This window comes from Argopecten irradians, unplaced genomic scaffold, assembly GCF_041381155.1.
Source record: "Argopecten irradians isolate NY unplaced genomic scaffold, Ai_NY scaffold_0081, whole genome shotgun sequence".
Taxonomy (NCBI): domain Eukaryota; kingdom Metazoa; phylum Mollusca; class Bivalvia; order Pectinida; family Pectinidae; genus Argopecten; species Argopecten irradians.
This window is the reverse complement of record NW_027187548.1, coordinates 8,662-34,280: the sequence shown is the minus strand read 5'-3', so window position 1 is coordinate 34,280 and position 25,619 is coordinate 8,662. Positions and strand designations below refer to the sequence as shown.

At 35.4% G+C, this 25,619-nt stretch overlaps 1 protein-coding gene and 1 pseudogene across 1 annotated transcript; both read right to left on the bottom strand.

Moving 5' to 3' along the window:
* Positions 1–108: 108 nt before the first annotated feature.
* On the bottom strand, positions 109–12,908 carry LOC138311659 (uncharacterized; annotated as a pseudogene).
* Positions 12,909–14,203: 1,295 nt separating this feature from the next.
* On the bottom strand, positions 14,204–17,264 carry LOC138311663 (uncharacterized). Its single transcript, XM_069252928.1, is given in 2 exon segments — positions 14,204–16,733; positions 16,735–17,264. Coding segments are annotated over 2 exon segments (2,031 nt in total). The 5' UTR covers positions 17,247–17,264; the 3' UTR covers positions 14,204–15,214.
* Positions 17,265–25,619: the final 8,355 nt, after the last annotated feature.

Below are 25,619 nucleotides of genomic sequence, written 5' to 3'. Positions count from 1 at the left end.
GAGCGTAAATATGAGAAAATAATAATAGAACAATCATAAAATTATGGTTGTATCGTTATTATTGCTATAACTCATTATTATGGAGATTAAATAACAAAACACATATGATAATAATTTTGTTTTTTAATGTGAGAAACAGAAGAGCAACATTATACCATATGTTTAAGTATAAATCTCACCACATCAGACCAGAAGAACAGTACATGTAGATGGCAGTGAGCATGATCAAACTGCTATCAAATGTTTCATAGTGTATTTGTCCTCGAGGTGATAATTTGATTTGTCTACCATTGTTGTAATCTTTTGACCATGCTACACTGCGGAGTCAAGTACTTATCAGTTGTTTTTAATTCAACAAATAAATATTTCTAACAATTAATAAAAATCGTTATATTGATATGTAAATATTTTGCGCTGAACCATTCTATTTTTTACTTATTAACTTATAAATTTCGATCCGTACAATTTAAATATTTATCTTAATATTCGAAATCATCTAACTTCTGAAATTCCTAATTAAACAGACATGCGGTGATCCGAAAAACAATCAGGGGTCATCTCAAAGGTCATTTTTGATTTAGTTGCTGTACGTTAGGTGCGACAAAGGGCTCCCGTACATGCAAGGCCATGTAAATCTAATTAACAAAAAGGAATGTATACCGTGCATACACAATGTACATTTATAATACATTGATAAAGAGATAGAATCCAAGAGATGTCAGACATAATAAACCAAACCATTTACTTATATAGGTATATTATTAGGATAAGATCATTGGTTTTGGGTACATTCATGATCGTGATTGGTGATGACTTGTATCAATTTTCAAAACCGTAAAATTCAATTTTATTTCACCAAACAGCGGTTAGTACATTATAACTACCTCCCAGGGTTAGTGGAATTATAGTTATACATGTACATGAACATCGGAAATAGTCAACAGGATTCAAGAACATGGATTCATACATATACGATACGATGTTAATTATAATGCAATTGTAGATACAGAAAGGGGATGGAAGCGCCCAAATTCAATACCAGGAAATCTGACTTATGTAAGGGAAGGCGTGACAGTGGATCGGAAGACGTCAGCTACAAAATAATTGCAAGATAGAGGAAAGGGCTGGGAGATCAAAGTAGACATGGATGGAAGGCTTGTTTTCCAACCATAATGATTAGAGCTTACATTACGTCCAGACGAGGTCCTGGTATTGAACCAGTCCAGAACTATCATCGTAATGGAACTCACAGTGGAAAATGGTGAAGAGGCGCATGGAAGGAAAAATTGAAGAGAATTCGTGAAGCTACTAAAAAAACATCTTGCTGGTTATGGCACCGTCAGGGCAACTTGGAATGGAATTCAGGATCCATCGAATAGTGACCTGGCTACCACTACTGACCTGGAAACCTGGCTATCACCTGGTGACGATGGGGAATGACAAGTGAGCACCGTGGAGCGAGAAAACGAGGTATTTAAACACAGGGATGCCAGGATGAGTTTAATACTAACTCACATATCACATAAAACACATATTGCAAGTAAAAATAAGTTCTTTAACGTTCAATCTATAACCAGCACATAATCTAAAATACAATAAGAGTAGAAATATATGCCGAAAACGTATAGACATGACATAATAACATAAATGAAAAGATGAACCTACATTGTATGTTAAATACAAGCATAACGGATATCTTATATAAAAAGAATTAAACTTATTCTAGTTGTTTACATTTTTGACAAAGTATATTCCAATCCGACAAAATTCACCCACAGAGGTATAGATAATTTTCGGGTGTAGACAGCAAACATGAAGTTGACAAAATAAAAATGAGTCCAGAAATTATAAATATTTCATAGCTGATGCTGAAACACAAACGAGACAAATAGGAAATGACATTGGAAAACAGCACCAGACACCAAGTTAACGTAAACATACTTGACCGTTACAAAACCTCAGTAAACACAACGACGGAGAGTCCTTCTCATTGGTTTTCCTTTATTGACGACAGTAAACGTTCTATTCTCTCTTTGGCATTGTTCTGATATTGTGTGATATCTCTTTTAGCTATAGAGTGTGTATATTCCCTGAGTGCCCTCTGTGTGTCCCCAACTACTTCGTAACAGAATCCCAACATATTGTGGACAATCCAGTTACTATCAACACCAGATGCATCTCGTTTGCTCTCATCATACTTCACAACTTGGAGGTCAGCCATTGCTGCATCACGTCTTCTGGTGTCACCAAGTTCGTGGTAACACAGAAAAGACAGGAATACGGAGTATGACAGCGGGGAAATAAACACAGGATTTCCGCGTGTGATTCTAGTGATCTGGTATATTTCTGATGGATAGAAACAACCCTGTGTTGAACATATTGAGGACGCATGTACTTTATATTTTTCAAATAGAGTGTAACCACGGCAACAAAATAAAGTTTTATATGCCTTTTTTTCCTTGACGGTTAAAGGAAAACGGAATTTAAATGATGTGGTCATGTGCCGACATATGTCCAATGTATTTGTGTAGTTTCCAGTTTGATAGTAATACGTTGCCAATATTAGCAGTCCTCTACTTGTACACCGAAGCACCAGGTGATAGAAATATCTTGCATTTCCTTAAATATTTGTATTTCTCTTTGTTTCCTCTGTATGTCGTATGTTCAGGGAATTTGTCTATCGCTACACATGAAAGTGAGTGTGTTGTAGTGACGTATGTTACGAATTCATCATTCTCCGACTTAGACTTAAATAGGAGTGATAATGATACTGGGACCGATTCCGAGTTAGCATCGTGATACTGCACAGATCTGAATAATGCTACATCACGTTCGATTTCTCTTTCTGATATAGAATATACCAGACGTCCATGTCTTACATCACAAAGGCTATCAACGACGTCTCCTATAGTTGGTTGTATAAAGGTCCCAACTGAAAGACATCCCCACTTCATATCATGTAGATTTACGAGGAAATGAAGGAGTTTCCGTTGATTTTCTCCGTGAACTTTACCAAGGAACATGTTGTTAGTTGGGATAAAGTAATTTGGGCAATGTCCCGCCTTTACCCAGGTTATCAAAATGTTTAAACACAACATGAAGCAGAAAAAGGTCTATTTCTCCTGCCAAAATGACCAAGGCGTTTTCTCAACTGCATGGAATACAACAGTTTTCATTATATATGATGAAAGAATATCGGTATCGCCGAGTATTTGTTTTAAAGTGTCAGATATTTGTTTGAGGAAGTACTTCAGAAGACCATACACTAAAAACTGTACACGACTGAGACAGTAAACGAGCCTCCTTTCAGCAGTTGCAAACGATATTCTCCATTGCAGGAATGTATCGGAGGACGTTTTATCTCCCACGGGGACCAGATGACAGCCACCACCTACTATTTCGTCTCTCAACGTTTTATCTGGCCATTCATTGAGGCCTGGTCTAATCATCAACTCATTTGCTTCTTTGGGCCAATTAATACATTTGAAAGATCCAACAGTGTCTATTTTAACGCCGTAGGTCTGAAAAGCGGCAGCTGGCCCGTGGATTTCAGCGTCGATCTATAGGTAATGACCCATCAAATCTATAAATTTCCTTTGAAAAACTTCACTTGACAGGAAATATTGATATCCCACAGGTACTATAGCGCTGTAAAAATCAGTACTTATCCGTCGTCCCAGATAAACAACTTCTAATGTTACATAACCAGGCCTACTATTAGCTGGTCTCATCCACAAAACTGATTTATCATCTCGGTTTGGTGGTAGACTGTTCATCTGGTCAGGACACAATACTACTACGTTTCTATCAATTAACATGAAGTCATTGTCTGAACCTTTCATATCGAATCCTTCATTCCTGCTGCCTGTTATATATGTATCAAACTTGTTATCTGTATTAGCGTTTATTACTTGCTCCCGTATATCTATCCCTTTCCTCCTGATATCCACTATTTCCTCACTACCTATCCACCAGTCTAGATACTGGTAAAGTATCCAGGATCTCTGGTACTCCTCACCCTGGTCACTCATCTTAGTTTTGTTTGGACCCTGAAAATAACGTACTACGAATTCAATAGCATCATAATGTTAATTAATAGTGATTAGATGTAAAAGGGAAAGTTATTTGACTAAATACTCATGACATGCTAGCGTGGTAATACTGATATATCATTGTCCAATATATAAAAATATATATATAAATAGGTCTTTATATTTAAAAAAAAAATCGATGACTATTCTTTTCCAATATTATCTATTTTAACGAAAAATGCCAGAAACTTTGAATCCAGGAATCAATTCATTCTAATATACCAAAATGTTAATATAATGGCTTTAATAAATAATACCATACCATTTAAATGCCACTTCAAACACAATATCATTGATGTCATTTTGTCCTTTCCTCCGATGGAATGTAGACGACATACATATATAGCTACTATTAATCCTTAACATCAGACACAAAGCAAATAATCTTGACACCTTCCTCGGATGGAATATGGACGATATCTAAGCATAATATATATGACCGAAGGCCGTTCTTACGAATATAACTCTTTTCAATACTAGTTCAACATATGTTATCTTTAATCTATCTACGAATAAAACGGGACATTTATCGGATCTACTGACTTTGTGATCTTTGTTATTACTATTGAGATTGAAGGTGAATACCATGATTTAGTACATGGAATGTTGCTGAATCATTGAGTCTTATTTCAAATGTCGTGTTTTTGTTTTGTACTTAATTTGAATTTGCCGCGTATCATATATCACTATGAACTAAACAAATATTGTTAAAATAATCAGCCTCGTAATTGATAAAAGCGCGATATAGCATTTTCAATGTTCATTTTTAAGAAACAGAAAATCGGTTGTGAAAAAAACAAAACGGTTGGTTATTTGAAAGGGATCGCATAGATCCACTAAGACTCACCTATTAGCTTTCATTAATAAATCGTCGTTCATGAAGTGTTCACAGATACTGAGGTACCATAGACCCGTCCGTTACATCATGTTTTAAGGTCCGCCATTTTAACCACATATTGGTGATGTGTCGTCTCTGACTGAATTACAGTATTTGATCCACAAAGTTATCATTGTTATGCCACGCGATTTAGAAGAAAAAAAATCCGTCATCAAATAATGTGTGCATAAAAATAAAAAGTCCATCTGCACTATTCACAGAACAGGAAATATGATATATATTGTACATATGTTTATTAGACGCTAAATTTTAATAGTTATAAGTACAAATATTTTCCGGTTTTCAAGCAGTCAGTCAAGCCGTTCTAAGTAAGAATAATGATAAGTTACTCTTTATTAACATAACACAGGGGATTTTTACAATTTCTGGAGCATCCTAAACAATCACAAAGTTAATAAAAAAAGTATTAACAATTTGAAATGTCTATGAAACAGATTTTTTTATGAGGCATATTATTCCAATGGTATCCCAAATATCTTAAAAGAAATATCTTATGATTATGCAAGACATCTTATTTGTTAATAAAATATCTTAATATACTTCATAAATAAGAGGTTACTATGACCTAGTGGTTACGATGTGCCGGCCTGTCATCACACACCACAAGCCCTTCCCCTCTGGGTCCCGAAATATACTTACCATTACCTGAATTTGTCAGGTCCCTAAATGATTCTGATTGTTTATAGGACCTTTAAACTAATGAAATAGAGCCAAATTGACATAGTTATATATATATATATATATATTATACAAATATGCCCGGATAGGGCACGAGTCAATAAATTGTCATGGTTTGTTAAATTGTGTCTCTTTGATATTTAATATTTACTAAACACAAGGTATCATATTCACTATGTGTTGTTGATCCAAAGATTTAATTTGACAATTTCCACAGTGATTATGTCAGCATATCGAACCGACTATCACTTCGTCATTGAAACATCCTTTTTTGGGGATGTGGATGTGGCGCAGTGGTAGAAGGCGCAGCTATGTTTGGCTAGGCGATTGGATGCCGTAGACCGTGAGTTCGAAGCCCGGATAGGGCACGAGTCAATAAATTGTCATGCTTTGTTAAATTGTGTTTCTTTGATATTTTATATATATCATACATGCATATATCTAACACACGACTGTTCCATTTCAAAGGGATAGATATTTTACCTCCATGCTGGTTTATTTTTATTTCCTTTTCAATTGCCAAGGTCATTTAAGGGCAATCAGAATTAAGAAATTGGCAGGTAAATGAAGTACAGTAAATTTACCATAGAATAGTTAGTAACATTATCGATCTACACAGTTAGCCCAGTATCTTATAACGGCATCAAGTTACAGTAGGCTCAATCTTGCCACTATATTTTCAAGATGTAATACTTTTCGTAACTTGACAGCGTCCCACTCTCATTTTCGTTCTCATCTAAAATGATTGTCTATCCATCCTCTCTAACCTGTGCTGCGCAGTTGTGGTTCCGTGAATGTCTATTTCTGGTCGTAATTAGGGACGGCAGGCAGGCACTGTAGATTTTTTGGGGATTATATTCATATATATGTACAAATGAATGAGAAATTGTGGAAGCTAGAGGTAATGTTATAATGGTAGAATATCTACACCTTAACCACTCTGCCACTATCATAATCCCTTCATTACATAAGTTTTCTATTTATAGTTAGTCATGATATCACAAGTAGGTACTTCACCATTAGCCGTCATTTGGATCTATTTCTGAAGTGGCTTGGACTTGTAAAACGACAGCCAGCACATTCTAATCAACATTTATCCTTGTCCATACAAGGAAGCAGACAGATCCATCAACAAGTTAAATATTTCAGCCGAGACTATCAATAACATTTGCTTTAGACATATAGCATTGTTAAAGAGTATTCATTATCACAAGTTATGACACAGCCAATAGATAGGAAAGCTTAGACTTTTCTCAAAACAGCAGAATACATATTGGTGATTCTTTCTATTCTTCCATTTTCAGGAATCACATGACCACATGAAATGGTTAGAAACGTGTGATGCATAGAGTTTGAAACTGAAAACGTTACGTCAACTGCTTAGCTGTAAATCTATCAAATAAATCTTTCTCACAACTAATACAAGTATTTGGTATATTTATTTGACACAAATATACTTATCAAACCAATGATTATCTCCCTTACTGCATGTTAAATTATATTCATGTTTTAAAATGTTACGGCCTAAAATATATCTAAGAACAAAATTAAATCTGAAAATATAGCTTTGAGAATGTCGCTATACATTTATTATCCCAATCTACTACAGTCTTATGGTTAGACCCTGAACAAGTTAGTATTTTAACATACTGTAGTCCCTCCATCCCGGATGATTATTTTCTATTCAAGTAAATTTCACCTTATCATATCGATACATCCAACAAAGCTGATATAACTTAAAACTTAATTAATATTTAACATAATTATAGCATTAATTGTCTATCTACAAAACACATTTCACTCATTCAAAAATGATAACATTATACAAGACAAGCACGTATATTTATATGACAAAGTTGTAACAATGTCGACATAATGTATAATCCAGAATAGGTAAAACCTTACCCTGTTTTACTAACAAACAAATTAGGTCAATGTTTCTAGACATTAAGTCTCACTATGTTTTTACAGAATTCTACAAACACCCATAGTAAATTCAATTTAGATAGTTTTGTTCACACCTGAGTTCACAGGGGCGTAGGACGCGGGGGGCAGGGGGGGGGGGGCAATTGCCCCCTGTTCCCCCCCATTTTCGCCGAGAATGCTCATTTGAAAGTCCTTCTGCACATTTTTGTACTACAATTTAGAAAATATTCCGCTGCGCGGCGCGTTTCCTAAAACGCTCAAGCACGTAATGTTCAAACCTTAATAATGAAAATTCAATACACACGAACTAGACTAAAAATGTCCATCAAGGGATTATACTATTTCAAAATATGCTTCTTAAAAAATTAATTTGTTTATATGTCTTAGCAAGACAATCAATTCATAATTATTTTGAGTTCGCAACAATGTGTCGATGGTGTGAATCCGGTATGTTCAGATCGAGCTGGGTTGCATAATGGTATGACAACACACACAATTATCATTTCTAAATGCAGGTAACTTTAAATCGAAAACTTGTTACAACGCTTTAAAATCATCAAAATAAATTGTAAAACTCATCTCAGCCATTCTAAATCGTACATTTTTTCCCGGGGTGACCCCCAGACCCCTTATAAACTAACATATCGCGCCTTCGGCGCTCGTAATTCAACAAAATGCATCGTAAAACTCATCTCTGCCATTCTAAATCGTACAATTTTTTCCCGGGGGAGACCCGCGGACCCCCCAAATACCAAAATCTCGCGCCTACGGCGCCCCCAAAATCATCAAAATACATCATAAAACTCATCTCAGCTATTCTAAATCTCAATGTTTTCCCAGGGTGACCCCCAGACTCCTCATATACTTAAATCTTGCGCCTTCGGCGCTCTCAAATTCAACTAAAGCCATCGTAGAACTCATCTCTGCCATTCTAAATTGTACAATTTTTTCCCGGGGAGACCCCTGGACCCCCCAAACGCCAAAATATTGCGCCTTCGGCGCTCGCAAAATCATCAAAATACATCGTAAAGCTCATCTCAGTCATTCTTAGTCGTAATATTTTTCCATGGTATACCCCGGACCCCCCAAACTCACACCCTAATTTGCGTATTCTTCTATAGATGTGTACAAGGATTATATGAAATAATATATGAAAAATATATATCAATTATCTCCTGTGGATACGGGGCGCGCGATGGGGGGTGGGGGGTTACGAAATATTGAGGACCTTTGCCCCCCCCCCCCATTACGTTTCATCTTCCTACGCCACTGGTTCATTCTAAATACAGAGACTTATACCAGTGACTACTGTTTCACGTATTTCACGATTTCCATTTTCTCTCGTTATTAATCTCGTTGACGGATCACTTATTTTACGAATTTAAAGAATGTGACTTTTTTTAATATTGTCAAATTTAATAAATGATATACAACTAAAAGGAATATATCATAGTCAATGATAGTAGCTCGAGGAATTATGAGTATTTCTTCATCTTAATTACAAGTTTTTATTATAGCATTGTACATTAACTCATTTTGTCATCAATAAATTAATTTTATCATCAAGTAGAGTTTGGTATTTTTTTAAATAAATATATTGCAAAAGCATAATGGGCTTTTAAAACCTCATATCTTCCCTCTATCTGATGTTTATCATTTTCCGCCACACTTTAAACATTTAAAATACAAAATAGTTTCATGTTGTAAAAACATGATCTAATTATCTAATAAATATGAAGTGAACATTTTCATATATGTGCTTCCTTTTGTAACAGGAATGTTTTACTTATAAAATTTATAAAAAAAATTTAATTTGGAACCATCCTTTAATGGTATCAATTTTTAGAAATCAAACCAGCAAACTACAATATAATTTGATTTAGTTTAGTTTGATTGGGTTAACGACCCATATACAGTCAAGATCATTTTAGGAAGTGTTTTTGAAGTATCAGGAGTACAATCACCAAACACCTGTTAGTACTTGGTATCTACCCTGTTCGAACTTACGACGCAAAGTTATGGAAAACTGTTTAATGTAGAAAATTATTCAACAGGATTCAAGCACATGGATTTATACATATGTTATATAGTCTAAAATGGTAATGTCACATTCTACAGATATCACAGGTAACAATGAGTGCATTCCCTATCACACACATAATTATTGAACCTACATAAATAGATTAAGAGTCAAAATAGACACATGAATCATGTGTAATATAATTTTATATATTATTACATTACATTAAGCAAACGATCCTCAATTAGGGTAACCAGGTATTCATTATTTATTTTGATTTAGAACAGTGTACGAAAAGATCAATGATTTCTTTCTCACCTACGGGTGTAATACTGGCTGGTCTAGGGCAATACATTCATGCCACCTGAGGCTGTATTGCATGGCTACCCATGCAATAAAGCCTCGTGACGTCACAGCGTCAACAAAATTTCTATTTCCTCGGTAAAATTTTAACATTTTTTTCACAAACTTGACTGGTTTTGCTTTTAAACATGCAAACAACGGATTTTTTGTTGAAAATATCACGAAAAATTGCCTTTCAGCCGTGGATTTCTTCGAATTATTTCAAAATGTCGGGATAGTATAGTTGTAAAATTGCAATAAAACGTCGAGGTATGAAAGAAAAATACTCTTTCATAAGTGGATATGAAGGATAGGGATATTCTACCCTCGGGATCACAAAATGTTGCAAAACCATCGGCAAGCCTTGGGTTTTACTACATTTTGTGACCCTCGGGTAGAATATCCCTATCCTTCATATCCACATATGAAAGAGTCTTATAATCTTAACCACTCGGCTACCGTGATTCTACATAGAAACTACAAAAAAGAGGTATAGAACAATAAATACTTTACACAATCAATGAAACTATCTATCGTTATTTGTATCAATCTTCCATCTTCAATTCCACAATGTCTATTATCAGAATAGACAAAAGTACACATAAACAGTTCATGTTTAGCAATCCTATCTGGATTCTTTCGACAGCCTATTGTTGTTGTTTTATCCTTCTGATGGGCATACCTACATGTATAGTCAAATGAACAGCGGTGACAATGTCGTATATCAAACACAATGTCTGATATTTGGATATGTTTTTGATATAAAAACATTATTTTTAGCAATTGAAAAGTATCACAACTGATGTTGTAACACAAATTAAGAAGACAAAAATTTAATGACAGTGGGCAATAGCACCAGACACCAACGTAAACGTACTTGACGACAGACGCCAACAGATATCACACTTGACACCAGACACCATCGTAAGCAAACCTGACACCATACACCAACGTAAACATTCTTGACACCAGACACCATCGTAAGCAAACCTGACACCATACACCAACGTAAACATACTTGACACCAGACACCAACGTAAACATACTTGACATCAGAAACCAACGTCATCATACTTGACACCAGACACCAACGTAAACATACTTGACACCAGACACCAACGTCATCATACTTGCTCCAGACACCAACGTAAACATACTTGACACCAGACACCAACGTAAACATACTTGACACCAGACACCAACGTAAACATACTTGACACCAGACACCAACGTAAACATACTTGACACCAGACACCAACGTAAACATACTTGACACCAGACACCAACGTAAATATACTTGACATCAGACACCAACGTAAACATACTTGACATCAGACACCAAAGTAAACATACTTGACACCAGACACCAACGTAAATATACTTGACATCAGACACCAACGTAAACATACTTGACACCAGACACCAACGTAAACATACTTGACACCAGACACCAACGTAAACATACTTGACATCAGACACCAACGTAAACATACTTGACACCAGACACCAACGTAAACATACTTGACACCAGACACCAACGTAAACATACTTGACACCAGACACCAACGTAAACATACTTGACACCAGACACCAACGTAAATATACTTGACACCAGACACCAACGTAAACATACTTGACACCAGACACCAACGTAAACATACTTGACACCAGACACCAACGTAAACATACTTGACACCAGACACCAACGTAAACATACTTGACATCAGACACCAACGTAAACATACTTGACACCAGACACCAACGTCATCATACTTGCTCCAGACACCAACGTCATCATACTTGACACCAGACACCAACGTAAACGTACTTGACACCAGACACCAACGTAAACATACTTGACATCAGACACCAACGTAAACATACTTGACACCAGACACCAATGTAAACATACTTGACACCAGACACCAACTTAATAATACTTGACACCAGACACCAACGTAAACATACTTGACACCAGACACCAACGTAAACATACTTGACATCAGACACCAACGTAAACATACTTGACACCAGACACCAACGCCAACATACTCGACCCAGACACCAATGTAAACATAATTGACACCAGATACCACCGCCAACATACTTGACACTAGATACCAACGTCAACATACTTTGACACCAGATACCACCGCCAACACACTCGAATTCCAGACACCAATGTAAAAATAATTGACACCAGACACCAACGTAAACATAATTGACACCAGACATCATCGTAAACATACTTGACATCAGATACCAACGTCATCATACTTGACACCAGACACCAACGTAAATATACTTGACACCAGACATCATCGTAACCATATTTGACACCAGACAACAACGTAAACATACTCGAATCCAGACACCAATGTAAACATAATTGACACCAGACACTTACGTAAACATACTTGACACCAGACACCAACGTAAACATACTTGACACCAGACACCAACGTAAACATACTTGACACCAGACACCAACGTAAACATACTTGACACCAGACACCAACGTAAACATACTTGACACCAGACACCAACGTAAACATACTTGACACCAGACACCAACGTAAACATACTTGACACCAGACACCAACGTAAACATAATTGACACCAGACACTTACGTAAACATATTTGACACCAGACACCAACGTAAACATACTTGACACCAGACATCATCGTAACCATATTTGACACCAGACACCAACGTAAACATACTTGACACCAGAAACCAACGTAAACATACTTGACATCAGATACCAACGTCATAATACTAGACACCAGACACAAACGTCATCATACTTGACACCAGACATTATCGTAAATATACTTGACACCAGACACCAACGTAAACCTACTTGACACCAGACGCCAACGTAAACCTACTTGACACCAGACACCACCGCCAACATACTCGACACCAGACACCAACGTAAACATACTTGACACCAGACACCAACGTAAACATACTTGACACCAGACACACGTAAACATACTTGACACAGACAGCAACGTAAACATACTTGACACCAGACACCAACGTAAACATACTTGACACCAGACACCAACGTAAACATACTTGACACCAGACACCAACGTAAACATACATAACATTGACACCAGACACAACGTAAACATACTTGACACCAGACACAACGTAAACATACTTGGCACCAGACACCAACGTAAACATACTTGGCACCAGACACCAACGTAAACATACTTGGCACCAGACACCAACGTAAAATACTTGACACCAGACACCAACGTAAACATGTAGGATACCAGACACCAACGTAAACATACTTGACACCAGACACCAACGTAAACATACTTGGCACCAGACACCAATGTAAACATACTTGGCACCAGACACCAACGTAAACATACTTGGCACCAGACACCCAACGTAAAAATACTTGACATCAGACACCAATGTAAACATGTAGGATACCAGACACAAACGTAAACATACTTGACACCAGACACCAACGTAAACATAATTGACACCAGACACCATCGTAAACATACTTGACACCAGACACCAACGTAAACATACTTGGCACCAGACACCAACGTAAACATGTAGGATACCAGACACCAACGTAAACATACTTGACACCAGACACCAACGTAAACATACTTGGCACAGACACCAACGTAAACATACTTGGCACAGACACCAACGTAAACATACTTGGCACCAGACACCAACGTAAACATACTTGACACCAGACACCAACGTAAACATACTTGGCACTAGACACCAACGTAAACATACTTGGCACTAGACACCAACGTAAACATACTTGGCACTAGACACCAACGTAAACATACTTGGCACCAGACACCAACGTAAACATACTTGGCACAGACACCAACGTAAACATACTTGGCACTAGACACCAACGTAAACATACTTGACACCAGACACCAACGTAAACATACTTGGCACTAGACACCAACGTAAACATACTTGGCACAGACACCAACGTAAACATACTTGACACCAGACACCAACGTAAACATACTTGGCACTAGACACCAACGTAAACATACTTGGCACAGACACCAACGTAACATACTTGGCACCAGACACCAACGTAAACATACTTGGCACCAGACACCAACGTAAACATACTTGGCACACACCAACGTAAACATACTTGGCACCAGACACCAACGTAAACATACTTGGCACCAGACACCAACGTAAACATACTTGACCAGACACCACGTAAACATACTTGACACCAGACACCAACGTAAACATACTTGGCACTAGACACCAACGTAAACATACTTGGCACCAGACACCAACGTAAACATACTTGACACCAGACACCAACGTAAACATACTTGGCACTAGACACCAACGTAAACATACTTGGCACTAGACACCAACGTAAACATACTTGGCACCAGACACCAACGTAAACATGTAGGATACCAGACACCAACGTAAACATACTTGACACCAGACACCAACGTAAACATACTTGACACCAGACACCAACGTAAACATACTTGACACCAGACACCAACGTAAACTTACTTGACACCAGACACCAATGTAAACATACTTGACATCAGAAACCAACGTAAACATACTTGACACCAGACACCAACGTAAACTTACTTGACACCAGACACCAATGTAAACATACTTGACATCAGAAACCAACGTAAACATACTTGACACCAGACACCAACGTAAACTTACTTGACACCAGACACCAATGTAAACATACTTGACAACAGACCCCAACGTAAACATACTTGGCACCAGACACCAACGTAAACATACTTGACACCAGACACCAACGTAAACATACTTGACACCAGACACCAACGTAAACATACTTGACACCAGACACCAACGTAAACATACTTGATACCAGACACCAACGTAAACATACTTGACATCAGACACCAACGTAAACATACTTGACACCAGACACCAACGTAAACATACTTGACACCAGACACCAACGTAAACATACTTGACACCAGACACCAACGTAAACATACTTGATACCAGACACCAACGTAAACATACTTGACACCAGACACCAACATAAACATACTTGACACCAGACACCAACGTAAACATGTAGGATACCAGACACCAACGTAAACATACTTGACATCAGACACCAACGTAAACATACTTGACAACAGACCCCAACGTAAACATACTTGACACAAAAGTAGACACCAACGTAAACATACATTTCTTAAAGCCTACGACATTAGTTTTCCTGAAAAGAAAATTGTAAACGATCTATTCTCTCTTTGGCATTGTTATGATCGCGTCCGAACTCTCTATTAAGTACAGAGTGTCTATATTCCCTGAGTGCCCTTTGTGTGTCCCCAACTTTTTCGTAACACATCCCCAACATATTGTGGACAATCCAGTCACAATACATATTATACTTCAGAACTCGGAGATCATTCACTGCTTCATTGCGTCTTATGGTATCTCCAAGTTGGTGGTAACACAGAAAAGACAAGAACATGGAGTATTGGAGCGGGGGAATTTGGGGATAATCTCCTCTTTGGATTTTAGCGATCTGGAATATTTCTGATGGATAGAAATAATCATGTGGTAGACGTATTGGTGACACAATTGCTTCTCTAAATTTCTCAAACAGATTGTAGCCACGACCACAAAACAGAGTTAAATATATCATTTTTTCCCTATCGGTTACAGGAAAAGATATTTTAAATGATGTGGTTATGTGCCGACATATGTTCAATGTTTTGGTGTAGTTCCCAGTTTGATAGTAAAACGTTGCCAATCCTAGCAGTCCTGGACTTGTACACACTGAGGCACCAGGTGATAGAAATATCTTGCATTTCCTTAAATATTTGTATTTCTCCCTGTTTCCTCTATATGTTGTATGTTCACGGAATTTGTTCATCGCTACACATGAAAGTGAGTGTGTTGTAGTGACGAAGGCTAAAAATTCGTCGTTCTCTGACTTTGACTTACATAAAAGTGTTAATGATACCGGGAGCGATGCTGAGGTACCATCGTATTGTCGTGCAGAATGGAATATTTGTAAATCACGTTCGGTTTCAGATATAGATGGCGGATATAATAGACGTCCATGTGTTGCATTTAGCAGGTCATCAACAACCTCTCCTATAGTTGGTTGTATAAAGGTCCCTACTGAGAGACATCCCCATTTTATATCATGTAGATTTACGAGGAAATGAAGAAGTTTCTGTTGATTTTCTCCGTGAACTTTGCCAAGGAACATGTTGTTAGTTGGGATAAAGTAATTCGGACAATGACCAGCCTTTACCCAGGTTATCAAAATGTTCAAACACAGCATGAAACAGATAAATGTGTGTTTCCCCTGCCATAACGAACAAGGCGTTTTCTCAACTGCATGGAATACAACAGTTTTCATTATATATGATGATAGAATATCGGTATTGCCGAGTATTTGTTTTAACATGTCAGATATCTGTTTGAGGAGGTACTTCATAAGACCATACACTAAAAATTGTACGTGAGTTAGAGAGTAAACGAGCCTCCTTTCAGCAGTTGCAAACGATATTCTCCATTGTAGGAATGTATCGACGGACGTTTTATCTCCTACAGGGACTAGATGGCAGCCACCACGTACTATTTCGTCTCTCAAAGTTTTATCTGGCCATCCATGGAGGCGTGGTCTAATCACCCACTCATTTGCTTCTTCGGGCCAATGGAGACATTTGAATGAATGCACCAAATCAATTTCAGTATTTACATGTATATTAATTCTGAAAAGTGGCAGCTGGCCCGTGCGCTTCACTTTTTATAAGTAGAGTATGGTCTATTCTATTAATTAAGTTCCGTTGAAATACTTCACTTGATAGGAAATATTGCTCTCCCACAGGTACTATAGCGCTGTGAATTTCAGTAAATACATTTTGTCCCAGATAAACAACTTCTAATGTTACATAACCAGGCCTACTATTAGCTGGTCTCATCCACAAAACTGATTTATTATCTCGGTTTGGTGGTAGACTGTTCATCTGGTCAGGACACAATACTACTACGTTTCTATCAATTAACATGGAGTCATTGTCTGAACCTTTCATTCTGAATCCTTCACAATTGCTGCCCGTTATATACATATCAGTCGGGCATTTTTTATTAGCGTTTCTTACTTGTTCCTCTATATCTATCCCTTTCCTCCTGATATCCACTATTTCCTCACTACCTATCCACCAGTCTAGATACTGGTAAAGTATCCAGGATCTCTGGTACTCCTCACCCTGGTCACTCATCTTTGTTATATCTGGACCCTGAAAATATAATACCACGTATGTAATATCAATATAGTGTGCATCAAAAGTACTTACACGTAACGGGGATGGACGAGTACAAAACAGTTGAATAAAATGTATATATGTACAGAAACAATAAGGTGATTGACCATGGGTCCAAAGCATTCAGAAGGAAATATACCTATATATATATAGCAATAATTTATAATTGTTACGTTTTTTTCTTTTTGTTTTATTCTGAAGAAGTATCCCACTTCTGACACCAGTTGTTAAGTTTCTCTCTTCGTGTAACCAAAATATAAATAAAGGTCAAGCTCAGGTTGTCAGGCGCCGACGAAAAATATTAAACAAAGTCCGTATATGAGATATGTTTCCATTTATTAAAGTTGTATCAAATCAAGTAAAAGTTCAGGGTTTTCACTCAACAACAACAACTATAAACGTAAGCTAATTCTTTTAATCAACTGTCCGACTTATCTAAACTCAATACAAACTAATCACTAACTACCATCATCTGACTGTCCAATGACTCCAGCTGTACCTCTCGACTCACTTTCCACGAACTGCCCAACTGCTCGGCAAAACTCCAAAGAACTACAGCTATACCTCTCGGCTAACTCCCAACTAACTGCCCCCTCCAAGTGTCTCCTTCCCTTTTACCGACTCTAATTTACATCTCTATTCTTAGACTACTATTATTAGCTAGATACTCTATTCTAAGGATACTTATTTATAAAATGTGTTATTCTTAACTAAACAATCTAAACTAAGGATATATATTTATAGGATGGCTTTGAATACACATGCATACCTAAAATAGAATGGCCCCTGAACTCTTTGTGACCCTGGCTAAAATTAGACCTAGCACATAGATACCATAACTAAAGATAGAACAATACTGGATATGCAAATTAAAGACTGACCCATGCACCACATCTCTATCTGCTGCTAAAGATAGGCGTTGGAATCACCAGAGAGCAGAAGTATATAAATAACTCCAAAACTAAGATAAGGAAATCCCCTATCCATTCTTAGCCTAATGACCGACCCTTACTACAGACAGCTCATTAGTTCGGCTCTATAGATACACAATCACTGACCCCTTTATTTTTTTTTTTATATTTTTTTTATTTTTGAAGAGATTTTACATGGGTACAAAAAGCATTTACATATGATATTCAATATTCATTATTTAAATCGTAATATTCATTTATAAACTTTGAACTTCTCTAATACTGTAAACCAAGTTATTTACAAGGGTTGCTAGATATAATGCACTCTCAAGGTGTTCATTGAAAAAAAACAAAATTTACTCTCTCTGTAGATATGTATATATGCATTATATATATTAATTAGTTAGTATGTGTTTTCACATATATATAAAACTCGACTGGATTATAAAAAAATATTTGCCGTGTAGACAAAGTGGTTTACAGTATCAGGTATTCCCTATACAATATGAAAGTAATTTTCTTGATTTTTTATTGAACAATTAATGACAGAAATTTGCAAGTTGCACCCTTTTAGAAAAGCAAAAGAAGAGATTAAGTAAAAAAGAAGAAAAGCAGAAAGAACTGAGAGAAGGAAGAAGTGGCAATGGACTGACAAGGCTCATTATTCTCAATGAGATTTATAAAATCATATGTAAAAAGATTAGATACCACACCAAGATCATGCAAAAAAGAAATTAAAGTATATTAAGAGAAAAAGTTTAAAAAGTGACATTTATTCTAAAAAAACTTTCCCATTTTCTCCACTCATTGGCAAATTTCATAATATGTGTTTCACCCTTGGTGGTTGCAATGTATTTTTCAGTCCTGTACATATCCTTCAAAAGATTTTTAAACGCATTCATTGATAAACCAATTTGGAGACATCTAGCACTATAAATATATTGCTTTAGTACTAAAATGACAACATTATCTGTATAATTTTTACAATTAGAGAGTCCAAAAATGAAAGATTCCTTATTAAACGAAAATGGAATTAAAAGCATCTCTAATATGGATTCAAAATTTGATAAGAATAACTGAACATTTTCACAGTCCCATAATGTATGAACTATAGTCTCAATTTCAGTTTTACACTGATGACAGTAAGGAGTGTCTACAAGGCCTATTTTAAACAGATATGAATTTGTGGTTAAAATATACTGATTAATTCTAAACTGAAGCCACTGTAATTTTGTGTTTTTGGTACTGATAAAAGGAATAATGTATTTTTGTCTCCATTTTTGATTGTCAAAACCAAAAAAATCATCCCATTTTTTTTCTTCCTGTAGCAACAGTAGTATTCTGGCAAAGTGCCTTATAAAAATCACTTGCTCCTTTTTTATGCTTAACAAATATTTCTAAGTTTTTTTGGGATGAATGGGTAATTTAAAATCCTATTGGAAATTTCATCTGATGAGAAAGTTTTTTTAATGGCATTGATTACACCTTGATATGTAAGAAAATCTGTATGCATATTAAATTTCTGATTAAACTCATATAGACTGTAAAACACAACATTTTCACTATTTTTTATCATATCATTTAGGACTACAACACCCTTCTGAAACCATTCTTTATAAAAAAAAACTTTTATTGTTAATTTTTATTGATTTATTATGCCAAATAGGAACTTTAAGAACATTATCATTTTTCTTTTTAATATTTTCAGACTTTGAAGTAAGTTTACACCAACTTTTGAAAACATCTTTCCAAAACAGGTTTTTACAGTTTTGTTGACATTTTGAAATATAATCACTACCACAATGCGCTAATATGTTTTCATTACCAAACCTTTTAAAGTACAAACTCCATTTTCCCTCTGATGTATACAACCTACGTATCCATGTTAGTTTCAGAGAGTCAATAAAGGATTCTAAATGAATCATTTTAAGTCCACCCTCATGAAAATTTTTAATAGATATATCTCTTTTTATCTTCTCAGATTAACCATTCCATAAAAAGTTATAGAGTTCTTTTAAAATAGGCTATCCGGATTTGGCAAAGCTATGAATAGGTGATTAAATTGAGATATCAAAAGAGACTTGATAATATGTATTTTGCCAACAGGTGTGAGATTTCTTCTCTTCCAGGTATTTATCAAAGATTTAAGTTTAACTAATTTTTTATCATAGTTTAGTCTGGGGATTCTATGTAAATCAACACTGAAGTCTATACCTAAAACTGTAAATTTTGTTATACCCCATTGCAAATTCCATTCTGGGAAATATATATCATCACTATATTTTTTACTACCAATCCACGCAACTTGTGTTTTGCTTTTGTTTATTTTCAGACCAGATATTTTTGCAAAGTTATTAAGCTCGTTCACAGATTCCTTCAAAGATATTTTCCTACCGTCTAAAATAAGGGAAGTATCATCCGCATATTGAGAAAGAACTATTGGAATACTCTCTATATTTATACCTTTGATATTCTTATTCTTTCTAATTCTAATCGCAAGTATTTCGACACATAAAATAAATATATAGGGAGCAATAGGGTCACCCTGACGACAGCCTCTTTTGACTTCAAAGAAGTTTGAAAGATTTCCACCTTGATTTATATAAGAAAGAGCATTAGAGTGCAAAACTTTTATCCATTTACAAATATCGGGACCAAAATTAAAAAAAGAGAGAACCCTGTTAATAAATTTCCAACTAACAGAATCAAAAGCCTTTTCAAAATCTATAATTAAAAGCATACCAGGTATATTAATATCTTCTGCAAATTCCATAATGTCATAGATCAATCTAGTGTTTTCACCTATATACCTACCTGCAATAAAACCTGTCTGATCTCTACTTATCAATTTGTTTTGAAAAAATTTCAACCTACATGCAATTGAGCCAGATGCAATTTTATATACAATATTAAGCAATGAGATTGGTCTCCAGTTTTTCAAAAACTGTCTAGGTTTATCCCCCTTTGGTATACATGTTACAATTCCCTGCCTTTGAGTTATAGATAATTCCCCTTTTATAAAACCATAATTAATAGACCTAACAATGAAGTGTCCTAATTTTCCCCCAAAAACATTTAAAAAATTCTGCAGTGAAGCCATCGGAACCAGGACTTTTGTCATTCTTCATTTTCTTTAAAGTATTAGCAGCTTCCTCAATAGAAATAATTCCCTCTAACAACATAGATTCTGTCTGATTTAGTTTTGGAACATCATTATCATTATTTAAAAAAAGTATCAAGATCAATATCTTCAATTTCATTACTGTTACTGGCATATAAAATTTTCATAAAATAATCTTACTTCATCTAAAATGTCTTCTTGTTTTGAAATGATTTCTCCATTATCTTTCTCTATAACTGGAATTATTTTGGAAGTATAGTTCCAAATTTCTAGGCTTAAAAAATATTTGGTAGGTTTTTCACCTTCTTCAATCCATTTGGCTTTGGAACGTATGATATTACCCTTCAGTTTATGTTGCCTTATTTTTTCTAACTCTTTCTTTTTTTCATCTAATTCTTCAAAATCATGATTGTCCTCTCTTGCCTCTAAATATCTAATAGACTCTATAAGAGTATCTTCTTCAATATTTTGTTGTTTTTTCTTGAAAGATGAAAAAGATATTGTTTTCCCTCTAATTTCAAGTAGGAGTGTTTCTAAAAAAAGTTGTTCATTGATTCGAAACTGAATATCATTATCAGAAATGTTCTCAAGAGAATCAATGTTATATGCTGGAATAGCATATTTGTATTTTTACTTCTGAAATAAGCTTATTTATTGTGTCTAAGTATTCTCTATCATGTAAAAGCGAATTATTAAACTTCCTTAAACCTTTACCCTTTTTTAAAATCATTAAATCTAACTGATATATTTGGTGATGAATGATCTGTACGATATCCGGTATCTATATTAGAACTAAGTATGTTGCCTATCATGTTTCCTGATACTAAAAAAAAGTCAAGGACGTGCTTGTTTTAAGGGTTAGATCTTCTCCATGTGTATCTTCTAGTGTCTGGATGATGTTGTCGGTATATATCAATTAATCCTAGTTCTTCAATAATCTCAATAATTTTATCTCTAGCTTTTGGGTTGTTTGTCTGTTTATAATTTTGATCATAGTCTAGGTCTGGGTCTAAGACTAGATTATAGTCTCCACATATAATATGAAACTCACTATCAAAATTGAAAACAGCATCTAAAATTTTGTTGTAAAAATCAGGCGTGTCTGTATTTGGCCCATACACTGTAATTAAAGTTATTCTTTTCCCACTAATAGATAAGTCTAAAGCTATGAAATTCCCTTCAGTATCCTTTCTTTCCTTGACAACTTTAAATTCAAAATTATTATTAAATAAGATTGCTACCCCTCTCGAGTTTGACTTAAAAGAACTAAAGTGACATGTGTATCCCCATTCTGCCCTGACAAGATTTTCTATTTCTGGTGTGAAATGAGTGTCTTGAATACAATAGATGTTAAACTTCTTTTTTCTTAGGAATAAAAATACATCTTTTCTTTTGTTTTTTATCGCCTAGCCCCTGGCAATTAGCTGATAAAATTCTTATATCTTCCATGATATCTATATTTATTATGTAATATCCATTTGAATAATTCGCCCTGTCAGACCAAAGTTCCATAGCCAAGAAAATAATAAGCAGAAATAGTAGTCAGGAGAGATGAGAGAGAAAAAAGAAAGAATATAGTGTTTAGCAGAAAACAGAACTTCAAAAGTAGGAGCAAAACAAAAAATAAAAACACAGAGAGAGAAAAAAAAACATAACATGTTTCTAGACAAAAAGTAGAAAGATGTTTTGCAAAATTACCCAGGTACATGTAGCTATATAAATATATATAACAGAGTGCCCGATGCCCGCGCAACAATGCATTGTAAAAATATAGGCAAAAAATACCCTCTTAAAGTATATTTAAACATCTATATAACACAGGAGTATCAAATTTAAGCTTAACTGTTACGGTTACACACTTCACACTGCATTGTTGACAGAACGTCAGAGCTCATGTAATGCACTCGTGAAGATAGGCCCTAAAACTTGAACATAGCTTTTAAGGTAATATTTGCATTCATATATATCCGATTTGTAACTAAGAACCAGTGTTTAAACTTACATAATATCATCATGGGGTATCCGTTACATTCCAGACATCGCTAGGAGGAGAGAAAAGAAATAACAAAATCCATGTGTCCCGGAAATGTAGAATAGATTCTAAATATTTGAAGATTCTACCGGAAATGACCCAAACATTCCGGAAAAACATATACATGTACCACTGTAACTGCGTATAGCAATATAATAAATCTTATTCAAAATATTTGATTAAAGAAATGGTGGGGAATGAGAAAGTCGAGGGTTGCAGCCAAAAGCAGCTAGTTATAAGCGCATATAATTATCATAGCGCTGCAATATTTTCCATGATATTTATAATATTATTGTTGTTTCAATCTAATTTGAAAAAGTAACGTTCAACATTTCCGGATACTTTATGTTTTCAATTAGAGTTACCTCCCTTTTTGTAATAAAAGCATCCATGGATGTAAATAATACCATGTGCTAGTTATATTAGAGGATATCAGTCAATACAACATATAAATATGTAAAGTAAGCACTTTTGTATTTATATACAGATGATAATTAATATCCTTGGCACTGAAAAAAAGCCTGCAAAAAGTTCCATGTTTTGTTTTCATTCTATTTGACTGAGTTACCGTACACATATGTATACATATATACATGCATATATTATAAATGTATACGTATGTCTAAGTTCAATATTCACATATTTTACAACAATATCACCTCTTTTATACAAGTTACTTTAATATTAGGCTAGTAATAATTGGGGATTGTAAAACCACACTATGTAGGTGATTTTTTTTAATTCTTAAAATACCTAAATGGGGATATCATAATATTAAAATTAAATGCTATGGCCCACTTTTCATGGTAAACAACACCATTTTTATGGATCAACAGCTCCACAAAACCGGTTGTTATTTAAATCTAAATATATCTAAATCTGACCCCTTTATTTACATATATCATCACCCTACAGTGCCCTAATGTTCCCTCACCACCATTACTACATCATTAGCGCTCTCAGACTGACCACAGCCCTTTCTAGTCTACAAATGGCTCGGTTTACAGCTGGGTTGACCATAACCGCCATCTCTATTTAACCCCTTGGTTGCTGACCCAATAACTGACAAACTAATTGGACATGTTAATAGTTACACCAAATTAATGATCCTAGTGATCTAATCTACTATGTTGTTGGTCTTCCAGAGACTAACAAATTATAAAACTGTTACTTAAAACCTCAATTAATGCTCAACCTAGTTATACACTAAAAACGTCACATATTTTTATTTTTGACAGAAAGCCTGCATTTTTTTCAGTTTATCACTACACGAAAATCATATCTGAAAGTATTCCAAATTAAGTCTGGTGTTATGTGAAGTAGAAATAACCAGCTGAAACTTACCTTAAGATTTCGTCAGTATGCGGCCGTCCATGACTGGATATAAATCGTCACTTTGGATACCTAGGTAATTTCATAAGGAAAATTTGCATTTTTATTTCATTTCTTTATTTTCCTTATGAACCTTTATTTACCTTAAATATGTTGTAATATATACAGTTTCCTTTACAAAACTTATACATTCTTTGTAATTGTTGTCTTGAGAACTGATATCTTAATCTTATGGGAAATGTCACCACCTTGAGTATAAAAGTATTTTTGGGTTTGGTCAGTCTTATTAAGCTAGGCTTTTCATATTTTCTTCAGTACATAATCCTTAACAGAAAATTATACATCTGCTATTTACCGAAAAGCTCAAACCGCATTGACTCTTCCGGTCAGTTCTGACACCGAGAACAATTTTTATTGTCCGAGAATTAAAACAAGGTGAGCACTTGCAATTAGTCCCGGTCAAAGCCATTAGCATGACGTAACAGTATTAGTGACGGGTTGAGTTGAAATATTTGGGCGTAAAACCCCAGCTTACGTTTGACCAATCAAAGTTTTGTCATTGATATTTGTATTTTGAGTTAATTTTTATTATCCAATCAAATTCTCGTCTTTTCGCGGACAGTCACTTTAAAGTGTCTCTAGTGCCCAAATTCATCACTTCTCTCTGGGACAGAATAAAGACCACAGTAAACTTAATCGGCTGTCTCCTCATATTTTACAGAAACAACATAAAATAAACACCGAACCTAACAAAACGCGGTGAAAGCTTGGTGGAGAAACCAAAGATCCCGGATGCCTCGACACTACCCTCCAGCTAAATATGGAGTAGGAGAAGGTCCAACCCTTAGAAGTCAATCGACAACATCTACAACATCACCTGTGATTACAACAACGACACCTGTTGTTACAGCAGCATCACCTATGATTACAGTGAC